At 40.3% G+C, this 13,520-nt stretch overlaps 1 protein-coding gene across 3 annotated transcripts in view; it reads left to right on the top strand.

Annotated features, from left to right (window-relative positions):
- LOC126175375 (fatty acid hydroxylase domain-containing protein 2) overlaps positions 1-13,520 on the top strand; it is a 189,431-nt gene that overhangs the window by 57,480 nt on the left and 118,431 nt on the right. Inside the window, exon 1 of one of the 3 annotated variants that reach the window (XM_049922146.1) lies at positions 6,417-6,661. The exons of 1 other annotated variant lie outside the window; for it this stretch is intronic. In XM_049922146.1, coding sequence (XP_049778103.1) covers positions 6,604-6,661 — 58 coding nt within the window. In that variant the 5' untranslated portion in view covers positions 6,417-6,603. Of the gene's footprint in view, positions 1-6,416; positions 6,662-13,520 lie in introns of those variants that run through there. One more of the 3 variants, XM_049922145.1, reaches the window with a different exon arrangement.

Below are 13,520 nucleotides of genomic sequence, written 5' to 3'. Positions count from 1 at the left end.
ACCCCAATCTACCACTCGTCCGCCATCTGTCGGTGTAGAAAAGAAATATCAGTGGCAAGCGACTGCGCTCCCCGTAAACGTCAAAAATTTAATTCAGTTATTTTGAAATATAGAAATGGAGGAAGTTCTGTTGTGGTCTGTGTTCGCAACTTGTGTTGCAAAAAACATTCAGACCAACCGCAGGAAACAGAGAAAGCGGTCAAAATGGTGTAGACAATGGCTGCTAAAGCGAAAGCAGTTTTCTCACGTAAATTTACTGCGAGATTTGAAGGGCGAACCTTAAGAAAGCTAAGCAGATCAAAAAACCATAACTTTGGCTGGTGTACTTGATCTACTCCTACTTCAAATCTTCTAGATTTCTGAACTTTGGATAACTCTTTTCGGTAAACAGTTCGCAAAGAATTTTTTTTTTTTAATTCTGTTTGCCGAGGCGTCAACTGCTCGCAATTTTTCAATTAGAGCATTGTATGGTGCTGTCTTTTTGTCTCTGTCACTATATTCTTTACTTTTAGTCTTCCACAAACATGGGTGGTTTCTATATATTTCAATGAATTCACTGACAAACTCTCGAGAACACTGACGAGTATCAGCCATTTTAATGCCCTGTGCGCACAAATACAAACACTAGACTGAGCAAACAGCTGTTTCGGGACAGATTTGCGGCGATCTCCTGTCCACACGCTCCAACTTGTCTGCGCAGATGCGGTTTGAACCCGAGAACGACTGCAATCGCATACAGATTTCGTCGCTGGGATTACCGCTAAGCAGAATCGATAGTTTTTTTCACAGGCGCTGACTTGATTATGAATTATTACAACTCAGGTTAAAAAAGTGAAATGTGGTATTCTAGCATCATAAAGTTTACAACACAGGGTAGATTAAAATTTCGGAACAGAGCCGTACTTAAGTGCTCCTGTACCACTGACAGTACATCCAAACATTCGCCCTCCACTTCTCTGCTTCCCACAATAAACTACCTGCTCTACGTAGATTTACCAAATTTTATAATTTTAAAAGTAGGTTTAATAATCATGAAGTATTGTTGAAAATATTACATAAAAGAACTATACAGATGACAATTGTTTCATACAACAATTTAAATGTTTCATTGTATTAAATAAACGACGAATTGTATAAAGCTTTCTAAAAGAATTAAAGTAAACCAAAATTTATAAATTGTTGTTTGTGGCAGCTGCTGTACATTGACCTATCGTATGATGGGTAATGAATAGATTTTATAAGCTCCTCATAAATTAATAACATGTATTACGTTAATTAATTAGAAATGAAAGAAAAAGTTCCATAATTGAGAGCAGAGAAAATATCCCTGATTTAAGCAAACCATACTTATTGGCTATATTGTTGACGTCAAGTTTAGCAGCTGAATCGTATTTCATCGAAAATAAAAGCTAAATTTCAGCCTGCTTTCGCAGATGTTGGCCTTGACTAGCTTTATCATCTTGAGTCCTTGGATGGATAACAGCAGTCTTCTGGACACGGCAACTTTCCGTTTCATCAACAAACTGTCTTCAAAATTGTGTATTTTGGTTTACGTTATGTGCAATCCTTGGAAATGCACTTGACTCTCTAGAAAAAAACATTGTTTGGTGCAAATCAAATCAATTATTTTTCTTTATTAATGTTGGAATCCTGCATGTCTAATGCTTGGTAGGGGTCATTTAGACCTCTTACGGAATAAGCCATCTTTTGGATAGTGAATATCTTTGGTCTTAATGGCACATTGTGTTGGCAAGATTACTAACAACAATAAACAGTCCAGCACAACTACACATTGTTGAAAAGTCAGTACTGCAAGAGCTACAAATGTATACTCTTTTGGAAGCTAAGTGTATTCCTTTACGCCAAAATTTTGTGGTGAGCATGAATTTAGTTTCTTGTACAAAACAATTAGCGATACTTTTATCCTTTACTTACACCATATATTCCATATAATATGTTACAAGCAAAAGGTCATCATCAAAGTCAGCACAAGGGATCAGAACTTTTAATCGACAGTTCCAGAATGGTTTGAAGATAAAATTTCATTTTGATCAGGAACATGATGATAATTCTGAAACTGATGTTTCCCAGGATAATGAATCCTCGTTTTCTAGCATTCCAAGTGAAGACAGTCTATAGAAGCGTTGATTTCTTTATTGGTCGTGGTACTAATTCGAGTAAAACACCACCATCATGCAGCAGAATTCAAGTACATGGTATCATGTAAATTCCACGTGAACCAGTAACAGGTAGCCATTCTAGAAATGCATGGTACTATTTTATCTCGAAAAGAATGTTAGAGGAAATGATGCATGGTGCTGATTTATAAGGTAGGCGCATTGCTATTATCAAGGAAAAAATGACAAACTACATCGTCTTACGAAGTGAATGCATTTTTTGGACCCAGATCAGACAAAACAAACGAGTGTTGCCTCTATTACAGTGAAGAACCAACGAAGACATTGGGAGGAACATCCGCATCTATCCTCTGCGAACCGCTGTGAAGTGCATGGCAGAACATCCCACCAGCAAGTCACTGGGAGGAATATCTTCATCTACGTCTATACTCCCCCCCCCCCCCCCCCCCCCCCGCCCTCCATGAACCATGGACCTTGCCGTTGGTGGGGAGGCTTGCGTGCCTCAGCGATACCGATAGCCGACCGTACCGTAGGTACAACCACAACGTAGGGGTATCTGTTGAGAGGCCAGACAAACGTGTGGTTCCTGAACAGGGGCAGCAGCCTTTTCAGTAGTTGCAAGGGCAACAGTCTGGATGATTGACTGATCTGGCCTTGTAACAATAACCAAAACGGCATTGCTGTGCTGGTACTGCGAACGGCTGAAAGCAAGGGGAAACTACGGCCGTAATTTTTCCCGAGGGCATGCAGCTTTACTGTATGATTAAATGATGATGGCGTCCTCTTGGGTAAAATATTCCGGAGGTAAAATAGTCCCCCATTCGGATCTCCGGGCGGGGACTACTCAAGAGGATGTCGTTATCAGGAGAAAGAAAACTGGCGTTCTACGAATCGGAGCGTGGAATGTCAGATCCCTCAATCGGGCAGGTAGGTTAGAAAATTTAAAAAGGGAAATGGCTAGGTTAAAGTTAGATATAGTGGGAATTAGTGAAGTTCGGTGGCAGGAGGAACAAGACTTCTGGTCAGGCGAATACAGGGTTATAAATACAAAGTCAAATAGGGGTAATGCAGGAGTAGGTTTAATAATGAATAGGAAAATAGGAATGCGGGTAAGCTATTACAAAGAGCATAGTGAACGCATTATTGTGGCCAAGATAGATACGAAGCCCACACCTACTACAGTAGTACAAGTTTATATGCCAACTAGCTCTGCAGATGAAGAAGAAATTGAAAAAATGTATGATGAAATAAAAGAAATTATTCAGATAGTGAAGGGAGACGAAAATTTAATAGTCATGGGTGACTGGAATTCGAGTGTAGGAAAAGGGAGAGAAGGAAACGTAGTAGGTGAATATGGGTTGGGGCTAAGAAATGAAAGAGGAAGCCGCCTGGTAGAATTTTGCACAGAGCACAACTTAATCATAGCTAACACTTGGTTTAAGAATCATGATAGAAGGTTGTATACATGGAAGAACCCTGGAGATACTAAAAGGTATCAGATAGATTATATAATGGTAAGACAGAGATTTAGGAACCAGGTTTTAAATTGTAAGACATTTCCAGGGGCAGATGTGGACTCTGACCACAATCTATTGGCTATGAACTGTAGATTAAAACTGAAGAAACTGCTAATCGGTGGGAATTTAAGGAGATGGGACCTGGATAAACTGAAAGAACCAGAGGTTGTACAGAGTTTCAGGGAGAGCATAAGGGAACAATTGACAGGAATGGGGGAAAGAAATGCAGTAGAAGAAGAATGGGTAGCTTGGAGGGATGAAGTAGTGAAGGCAGCAGAGGATCTAGTAGGTAAAAAGAAGAGGGTTAGTAGAAATCCCTGGGTAACAGAAGAAATATTGAATTTAATTGATGAAAGGAGAAAATATAAAAATGCAGTAAATGAAGCAGGCAAAAAGGAATACAAACGTCTCAAAAATGAGATTGACAGGAAGTGCAGAATGCCTAAGCAGGGATGGCTAGAGGACAAATGTAAGGATGTAGAGGCTTATCTCACTAGGGGTAAGATAGATACTGCCTACAGGAAAATTAAAGAGACCTTTGGAGGTAAGAGAACCACTTGTATGAACATCAGGAGCTCATATGGAAACCCAGTTCTAAGCAAAGAAGGGAAACCAGAAAGGTGGAAGGAGTATATAGAGGGTCTATACAAGGGCGATGTACTTGAGGACAATATTATGGAAATGGAAGAGGATGTAGATGAAGATGAAGATGAAATGGGAGATACAATACTGCGTGAAGAGTTTGACAGAGCCTGAAAGACCTGAGTCAAAACAAGGCCCCCGGAGTAGACAACATTCCAGTAGAACTACTGACGGCCTTGGGAGAGCCAGCCCTGACAAAACTGTACCATCCGGTGAGCAAGATGTATGAAACAGGCGAAATACCCTCAGACTTCAAGAAGAATATAATAATTCCAATCCCAAAGAAAGCAGGTGCTGACAGATGTGAAAATTACCGAACAATCAGTTTAATAAGCCACAGCTGGAAAATACTAACACGAATTCTTTACAGACGAATGGAAAAACTAGTAGAAGCCGACCTCGGGGAAGATCAGTTTGGATTCCGTAAAAATACTGGAACACGTGAGGCAATACTGACCTTACGACTTATCTTAGAAGAAAGATTAAGGAAAGGCAAACCTACGTTTCTAGCATGCTGAAGATTAGATGGGTAGATCACATAACTAATGAGGAAGTATTGAATAGGATTGGGGAGAAGAGAAGTTTGTGCCACAAACTTGACCAGAAGAAGGGATCGGTTGGTAGGACATGTTCTGAGGCATCAAGGGATCACCAATTTAGTATTGGAGGGCAGCGTGGAGGGTAAAAATCGTAGGGGGAGACCAAGAGATGAATACACTAAGCAGATTCAGAGGGATGTATGTTGCAGTAGGTACTGGGAGATGAAGAAGCTTGCACAGGATAGAGTAGCATGGAGAGCTGCATCAAACCAGTCTCAGGACTGAAGACCACAACAACAACAACAACAACAACAACAACAACGTCTATACTTTCCGAAATGTATGGCAGAGGGTACGTCGCACTGTACCAATTATTCGGGCTTTTCCCGTACCATTACTGTTCGGAGTGCAGGTAGAATGATTGTCTAAATGCCTCCGTGCGTTTTTTAAATAATCTAAACTTGCCCTGACGATCCGTAAGGGCGTGATACGTATAGGATTGTAGTATATTGCTAGTGTTAGAGTCATAATTTATAGCCGGTGCTTGAAACTTTGTTTAGTAGACTTTCTCGAGATAGCTTCCGTCTGTCTTAAAGTGCCAGTTCAGTGCTTTCAACATCTCTTTGACACTACACTACGGGCCAGAAAAACCTGTGTCTATTCATTCTGCCCTCTGTGTATGCTCGGCATGTCCTCCTAGCTATATTTGGTATGGGTCCCACACACTTGAGCAATGTTCTAGGACAGGTCTTACGAGTGATTTGTAAGCAATCCAGCATTTTACCAATAAACTGCAGTCTGCTGCCTGCTTTACCCACGATTGTGCCTGTGTAATCGTTCCATTTCATGTCCCTACTAAGTGCTACGCCAAGATATTCGTATGAGTTCACGGATTCCAGCTGCGACTTACATCCATAGGTTGCCCAGGAAATATTACAAAGGATAAATTTTTCGCAAGTGTTCGGTTATTTGAAGAAATGTTGCAGGAAAAGATTACAGTAATGGAAGCCTTGAAACATGCGGCAGCCGATAAAGAGCCAGCAAGTGCAGATTTTCTGTGATGTGATAGGCGAATCCTTTAACGAACTAATCAACAATCTAGGCCAGTACCATACATTCTGCATGACAGTTGTAAACGATGAAAATCACTGTCGTACCGTAGTTCAAGAGTGCTAGGTTCACTATAAATTACAAAGCAATCAAAACACACCGTAGCGATAGGAAAAATCACAGAACCATTGATTAGAAGGAAATATCTCCCGGCGTAATCTTCTATTAAAATCAACCTATGTAACAGAATAACAAATGTGTCACACCACGAAAGCTAATGCGTTGCCATGCGTCTTGAACGGGAGAAAGCGTCGTCAAAGCATAATGAATAAATGCCACTGATGAAGGGAAAGTAGAGGAAAAAAGGAAGCATTTATAGCTGTTGGTCCGTTAGGTAGTCCGCAAGTAGCACAGCTGAGGTGCAGAAGTTGCTACGAGTGCGTATGTGACACGGTAGTTGAAGAGCGAATGTAGGTGACAGAAACCGGTTGCGTGTGTGACGTTGGTTCAGAGCAGTGCTCTCCGTGTGGCGAGTAGGGAGAGGATGCGTCGTAACTGTCAGTTGAGCGTGCCACGTGATTATACTGTCTACAAGTGTAGGTATTCTGCAACAGGACTGCGGTCCTCTTTAGTTGCCAAGAATCCGCCGACGAAAGTGTACGCAGCCACCGACGCCCTCCTTAATCAGATCCGCTAGTTGTCACATAGCGTGTTGTCATGATTCACAAAGGCATCGTGCAAGGGAAACAACGGAGACGTCGTCACAGACAGAGAAGTACGCAGTCAGCATTTACATGTGTATAGCAAGGAGTGTAAAACTGCATCCTCAATGAATCACTTGATTTTTGTATGGAATTGAACAGTAATGCTTAAATTGTAATTGAAACACAAACCACATGTGGATTTTTTAATATGTCACACAAATTGCAAGATATTAGCTTCCATCAAGCCACAGAATAAAGTGTTACAGTGTCTTTCCCCCTGTCAATGGCTTCCTTTCAGTATAAAGATGCTGACAGCCCTTCATACTCGAGCAGTATTGAAGTAAATAGTTGATATAGCGTCCTATTGACAACAATGTGTAGTATATTGCTAGAGTAGCAGTGTTGTTGACTCGTTTTCTTCAAACAATCTATTGTCGTTGTAACACAAAGAATTTGGGGAATAGCGGCGTAGACTTATTTTCTATGTGAAATGTATGCTACAGAAAAAAGCTGTCACTGATGGATGAATTTCATTAGTTCTGTAATACCTCAAATTGTCTTGGAATTTTGGTTTGGATCTTCTTTCCCGCTCTTCCCTGACAACATTCATGTTCTAGTGCTTGTTTGCGAGAAAGGGGCGGCGTTTAGGGTATTCTTGTAATTTTGATGTATGATGGGAACCAAGACAACTGTCCATATTTGGAGCAGTTATGCATGAGCGGGAACCATGGCGACTTTTTTAACAAGCCCTTATGAGGATTTAAGAGTTAAAGAAGAAAGAGTGGTTGTATTCCATAACAGCAGAAAATACATACGAAAATAAAAGCAGCAGAAGTCTTTCGTAAACTTTTTGTGGGTTTCAGTCGGAAATTACATGACACTACACGGTTTGCTGTGTTGGTGGGCTGTGTGGACAATAGAAGTCAGAGAACAAAATCAAAAATTTTTCTTTCTTGAAGATTAATATCATCAGGCATTACGTCATTTACTACAGGCTATGGAGAGGAAAATTTTAATCTCAGTTGGAATACAGATCTTTATAATGCCTTTGTACCACTGCCATTCATGTTAGCTGCCAGCACAAGTGATAGGAGACATTTACTTTTGTGGAAAAAAGATTTGTAAGCATAAATATACCTGTTGTTATCATATTACTCTTTCAAATAGGACAGTGCAAGATGCATATTACCTTTCTGTCATCATTTGGATGTGATATACTAATATTATTACTACCGGGACAGTTTAAGTAAAAGAATATCATTTTATTGAGAGCAGAATGAACAGCAAATTATTTCAGCTTATGCTTACTGCTGGGTGTACTGTTAATATACAGAGTGTAATGTGTGGAACTGCAGATACTTTTATATGTGGTACCTTGATATGTATACACGTCATTGTGTTGGTTGGTCTTTTTTTTCCTCTAAGTCGTACAATCTTCCTGCAATCAAGTCACAAACTTTGTTGTTGTTGTTGTCGTTTTCAGTCCTGAGACTGGTTTGATGCAGCTCTCCATGCTACTCTATCCTGTGCAAGCTTCTTCATCTCCCAGTACCTACTGCAACCTACATCCTTCTGAATCTGCTTAGTGTGTTCATCTCTTGGTCTCCCCCTACGATTTTTACCCTCCACGCTGCCTTCCAATACTAAATCGGTGATCCCTTGATGCCTCAGAACATGTCCTGCCAACCGATCCCTTCTTCTGGTCAAGTTGTGCCACAAACTTCTCTTCTCCCCAATCCTATTCAATACTTCCTCATTAGTTATGTGATCTACCAATCTAATCTTTAGCATTCTTCTGTAGCACCACATTTCAAAAGCTTCTATTCTCTTCTTGTCCAAACTATTTACCGTCCATTTTTCACTTCCATACATGGCTACACTCCATACAAATACTTTCAGAAATGACTTCCTGGCACTTAAATCTATATTCGATGTTAACAAATTTCTCTTCTTCAGAAACGCTTTTCTTGCCATTGCCAGTCTACATTTTATATCCTCTCTACTTCGACCATCATCAGTTATTTTGCTCCCCAAATAGCAAAACTCCTTTACTACTTTAAGTGTCTCATTTCCTAATCTAATACCCTCAGCATCACCCGACTTAATTCGACTACATTCCATTATCCTCGTTTTGCTTTTGTTGATGTTCATCTTATATCCTCCCTTCAAGACACCATCCATTCCGTTCAACTGCTCTTCCAAGTCCTTTGCTGTCTCTGACAGAATTACAATGTAATCGGCGAGCCTCCAAGTTTTTATTTCTTCTCCATGGATTTTAATACCTACTCAGAATTTTTCTTTTGTTTCCTTTACTGCTTGCTCAATATACAGATTGAATAACATTGGGGAGAGGCTACAACCCTGTCTCACTACCTTCCCAACCACTGCTTCCCTTTTATGTCCCTCGACTCTTATAACTGCCATCTGGTTTCTGTACAAATTGTAAATAGCCTTTCGCTCCCTGTATTTTACCCCAGCCACCTTTAGAATTTGAAAGAGAGTATTCCAGTCAACATTGTCAAAAGCTTTCTCTAAGTCTACAAATGCTAGAAACGTAGGTTTGCCTTTCCTTAATCTTTCTTCTAAGATAAGTCGTAAGGTCAGTATTGCCTCATGTGTTCCAGTATTTCTACGGAATCCAAACTGATCTTCCCCGAGGTCGGTTTCTACTAGTTTTTCCATTCGTCTGTAAAGAATTCGTGTTAGTATTTTGCAGCTGTGGCTTATTAAACTGATTGTTCAGTAATTTTCACATCTGTCAACACCTGCTTTCTTTGGGATTGGAATGATTATATTCTTCTTGAAGTCTGAGGGTATTTCGCCTGTTTCATACATCTTGCTCACCGGATGGTAGAGTTTTGTCAGGACTGTCTCTCCCAAGGCCGTCAGTAGTTCTACTGGAATGTTGTCTACTCCGGGGGCCTTGTTTTGACTCAGGTCTTTCAGGCTCTGTCAAACTCTTCACGCAGTATTGTATCTCCCATTTCATCTTCATCTTCATCTACATCCTCTTCCATTTCCATAATATTGTCCTCAAGTACATCGCCCATGTATAGACCCTCTATATACTCCTTCCACCTTTCTGGTTTCCCTTCTTTGCTTAGAACTGGGTTTCCATATGAGCTCCTGATGTTCATACAAGTGGTTCTCTTACCTCCAAAGGTCTCTTTAATTTTCCTGTAGGCAGTATCTATCTTACCCCTAGTGAGATAAGCCTCTACATCCTTACATTTGTCCTCTAGCCATCCCTGCTTAGGCATTCTGCACTTCCTGTCAATCTCATTTTTGAGACGTTTGTATTCCTTTTTGCCTGCTTCATTTACTGCATTTTTATATTTTCTCCTTTCATCAATTAAATTCAATATTTCTTCTGTTACCCAAGGATTTCTACTAGCCTTCGTCTTTTTACCTACTTGATCCTCTGCTGCCTTCACTACTTCATGCCTCAAAGCTACCCATTCTTCTTCTACTGTATTTCATTCCCCCATTCTTGTCAATTGTTCCCTTATGCTCTCCCTGAAACTCTGCACAACCTCTGGTTTAGTCCCTTTATCCAGGTCCCATCTCCTTAAATTCCCACCTTTTTGCAGTTTCTTCCATTTTAATCTACACTTCATAACCAATAGATTGTGGTCAGAATCCACATCTGCCCTAGGAAATGTCTTACAATTTAAAACCTGGTTCCTAAATCTGTCTTACCATTATATAATCTATCTGATACCTTTTAGTATCTCCAAGGTTCTTCCATGTACACAACCTTCTATCATGATTCTTAAACCAAGTGTTAGCTATGATTAAGTTGTGCTCTGTGCAAAATTCTACCAGGCGGCTTCCTCTTTCATTTCTTAACCCCAATCCATATTCACCTACTACGTTTCCTTCTCTCCCTTTTCCTACACTCGAATTCCAGTCACCCATGACTATTAAATTTTCGTCTCCATTCACTATCTGAATAATTTCTTTTATTTCATCATACATTTCTTCAATTTCTTCGTCATCTGCAGAGCTAGTTGGCATATAAACTTGTACTACTGTAGTAGGTGTGGGCTTCGTATCTATCTTGGCCACAATAATGCGTTCACTATGCTGTTTGTAGTAGCATAGCCGCATTCCTATTTTCCTATTCATTATAAACCTACTCCTGCATTACCCCTATTTGACTTTGTGTTTATAACCCTGTAGTCACCTGACCAGAAGTCTTGTTCCTCCTGCCACCGAACTTCACTAATTCCCACTATATCTAACTTTAACCTATCCATTTCCCTTTTTAAATTTTCTAACCTACCTGCCCGATTAAGGGATCACAAACTTAACAACTTGATATTTTCGGCATGGTCATAAAGCCTGTCAGTATAGCCCAACCATTTTGTGTCCACTCATTGACAGTGGAACACCTGACTTGCAGCCGAGGGGAAAATAAGCATTAATGGCTTGATCTTGTCACATGTACTTGGAGGTACCACCAAACCTAAAAACATATAACTTGTGATAACTATAATAATCTGTCGGCAAATGACGTAAATACTGATGTATTAAGCAGAACTTGTTAATCGCCTCTGAGTGTGGCATCTGTGAAAGAGCCTCCACAGAGAAAGTAATACAGGGCCTTATAACTGCAGTCCTGGCAGAGCTAAACAAGAAAAAAATTGTCACGTTGATATATTGTGTGACCTTGCAAAGGCTTTGATTGTGCAGAACACAAAATTCTACTTCGCAGACTAAAGTGTTATCACATTAATGGTGTTCCTCCTGTTTGGGTGGGTTCCACGAGATTCAAGAGGGCCATAGACACAGGTTCCCAGGTAGATGCCGTGTTTCTCGACTTCCGCAAGGCGTTTGATACAGTTCCCCACAGTCATTTAATGAACAAAGTAAGAGCATATCGACTATCAGACCAATTGTGTGATTGGATTGAAGAGTTCCTAGATAACAGAATGCAGCATGTCATTCTCAGTGGAGAGAAGTCTTCGAAAGTAAGAGTGACTTCAGGTGTGCCGCAGGGGAGTGTCCTAGGACTGTTGCTATTCACAATATACATAAATGACCTTGTGGATGACATCGGAAGTTCACTGAGGCTTTTTGCAGATGATGCTGTGGTATATCGAGAGGCTGTAACAATGGAAAATCGTAGTGAAATGCAGTGGGATCTGCAGCGAATTGACGCATGGTGCAGGGAATGGCAATTGAATCTCAATGTGGACGAGTGTAATGTGCTGCGAATACATAGAAAGAAAGATCCCTTATCATTTATCTACAATATAGCAAGTCATCAACTGGAAGCAGTTAATTCCATAAATTATCTGGGAGTACGCATTAGGAGTGATTTAAAATGGAATGATCATATAAAGTTGATAGTCAGTAAAGCAGATGCCAGACTGAGATTCATTGGAAGAATCCTAAGGAAATGCAATCCGAAAACAAAGGAAGTAGGTTACAGTACGCTTGTTCGCCCACTGCTGGAATACTGCTCAGCATTGTGGGATCCGTACCAGATAGGGTTGATAGAAGAGATAGAGAAGATCCAACGGAGAGCAGTGCGCTTCGTTACAGGATCATTTAGTTATCGCGAAAGCGTTACGGAGATGATAGATAAACTCCAGTGGAAGACTCTGCAGGAGAGACGCTCAGTAGCTCGGTACGGGCTTTTGATGAAGTTTCGAGAACATACCTTCACCGAGAAGTCAAGCAGTATATTGCTCTCTCCTATGTATATCTCGCGAAGAGACCATGAGGATTAAATCAGAGAGATTAGAGCCCACACAGAGGCATACTGACAATCCTTCTTTCGACGAACAACATGAGACTGGAATAGAAGGGAGAACCGATAGAGGTACTCAAGGTACCCTCCGCCACACACCGTCAGGTGGCTTGTGGAGTATGGATATAGATGTAGATGTAGATGTAGATGTTCCTACGTTCATAACAGAAAGCGAAGGGTCTCATTAACTGTTCTCAGGTGGGAAGCTAATGTCAGACTGGCGAACACAACATGTGGAGTGCCACTAGGATGGGCACTGAGTCCACTCGTATTTTTGAATGATTCTCCAATGTGGTTAATTGGCATTTCAGAATTTGTAATGTTTCCTTCTAATATAGAGTTCATGCTCACAAATCATCAGGGGTCAAATCGTCCAATAACACATGGGCAACCATCCTATCAGCGTTTCTGGAACCAGTAACAAAAATGGAACTCATAAAAGTAATTCAGAAATTAAAATCCAAGAAATCTGTAAGAGATGATGAAGTATCAGATTGTCTAATAAAGCATATGCATGAAGAAATAATTTGACCTCTTTTTGACATTGCAAACATCTCATTAAAAGGGATTTCCATAGAAATTAAAAATACGTGAAATGTTTCCAATGCACAAGAAAGGTGAGAAAGATAACCCAAATAACTACATGATAGTATCTCTGGTTTCTCAAAACCATTAGAGATGCTGATGTATACTAGGATGACCATGTTCTTAGAGAAACATAGCATTCTGACTCCAGTACAATGTGTTTTCCGAAAAGGGAAATCTACAAAAACTGTTAATTCAAGCCTAACAAGAATCTGTTGTAGATGCATTAGAAAAAAGAGACTTTGTATCTGCTATGTTTTTACGTTTGTCTAAATCTTTTGGCACAATCACCAATACAGCACCAATTGAAAAACTTGAAGGCTATGGCATAACTGGATATGCACTGCAATGAATAAAATCATGTGTTAGTAACAGAAAGCAATAAGTGACGATGCAGTCTGGACGCAGATCTGAAAGCGGGAATATTCAGTATGGTGCACCTCAAGGATATTTACTTGGCCCACTCCTGTTCATTGTATTTGTTAACAGTATTGAAGTTATTGAGAATGATCAAAAGAAATGCTGCTGCATGTGAATGGCATGATATTAATGAATGTAGAAGAAAATCTGGAAACACTGGAGAAAAG

The sequence above is a fragment of the Schistocerca cancellata genome, chromosome 3 (assembly GCF_023864275.1).
Source record: "Schistocerca cancellata isolate TAMUIC-IGC-003103 chromosome 3, iqSchCanc2.1, whole genome shotgun sequence".
NCBI lineage: Eukaryota > Metazoa > Arthropoda > Insecta > Orthoptera > Acrididae > Schistocerca > Schistocerca cancellata.
The sequence above is the reverse complement of the archived record's forward strand: the minus strand, read 5'-3'. Positions and strand labels throughout refer to the sequence as shown.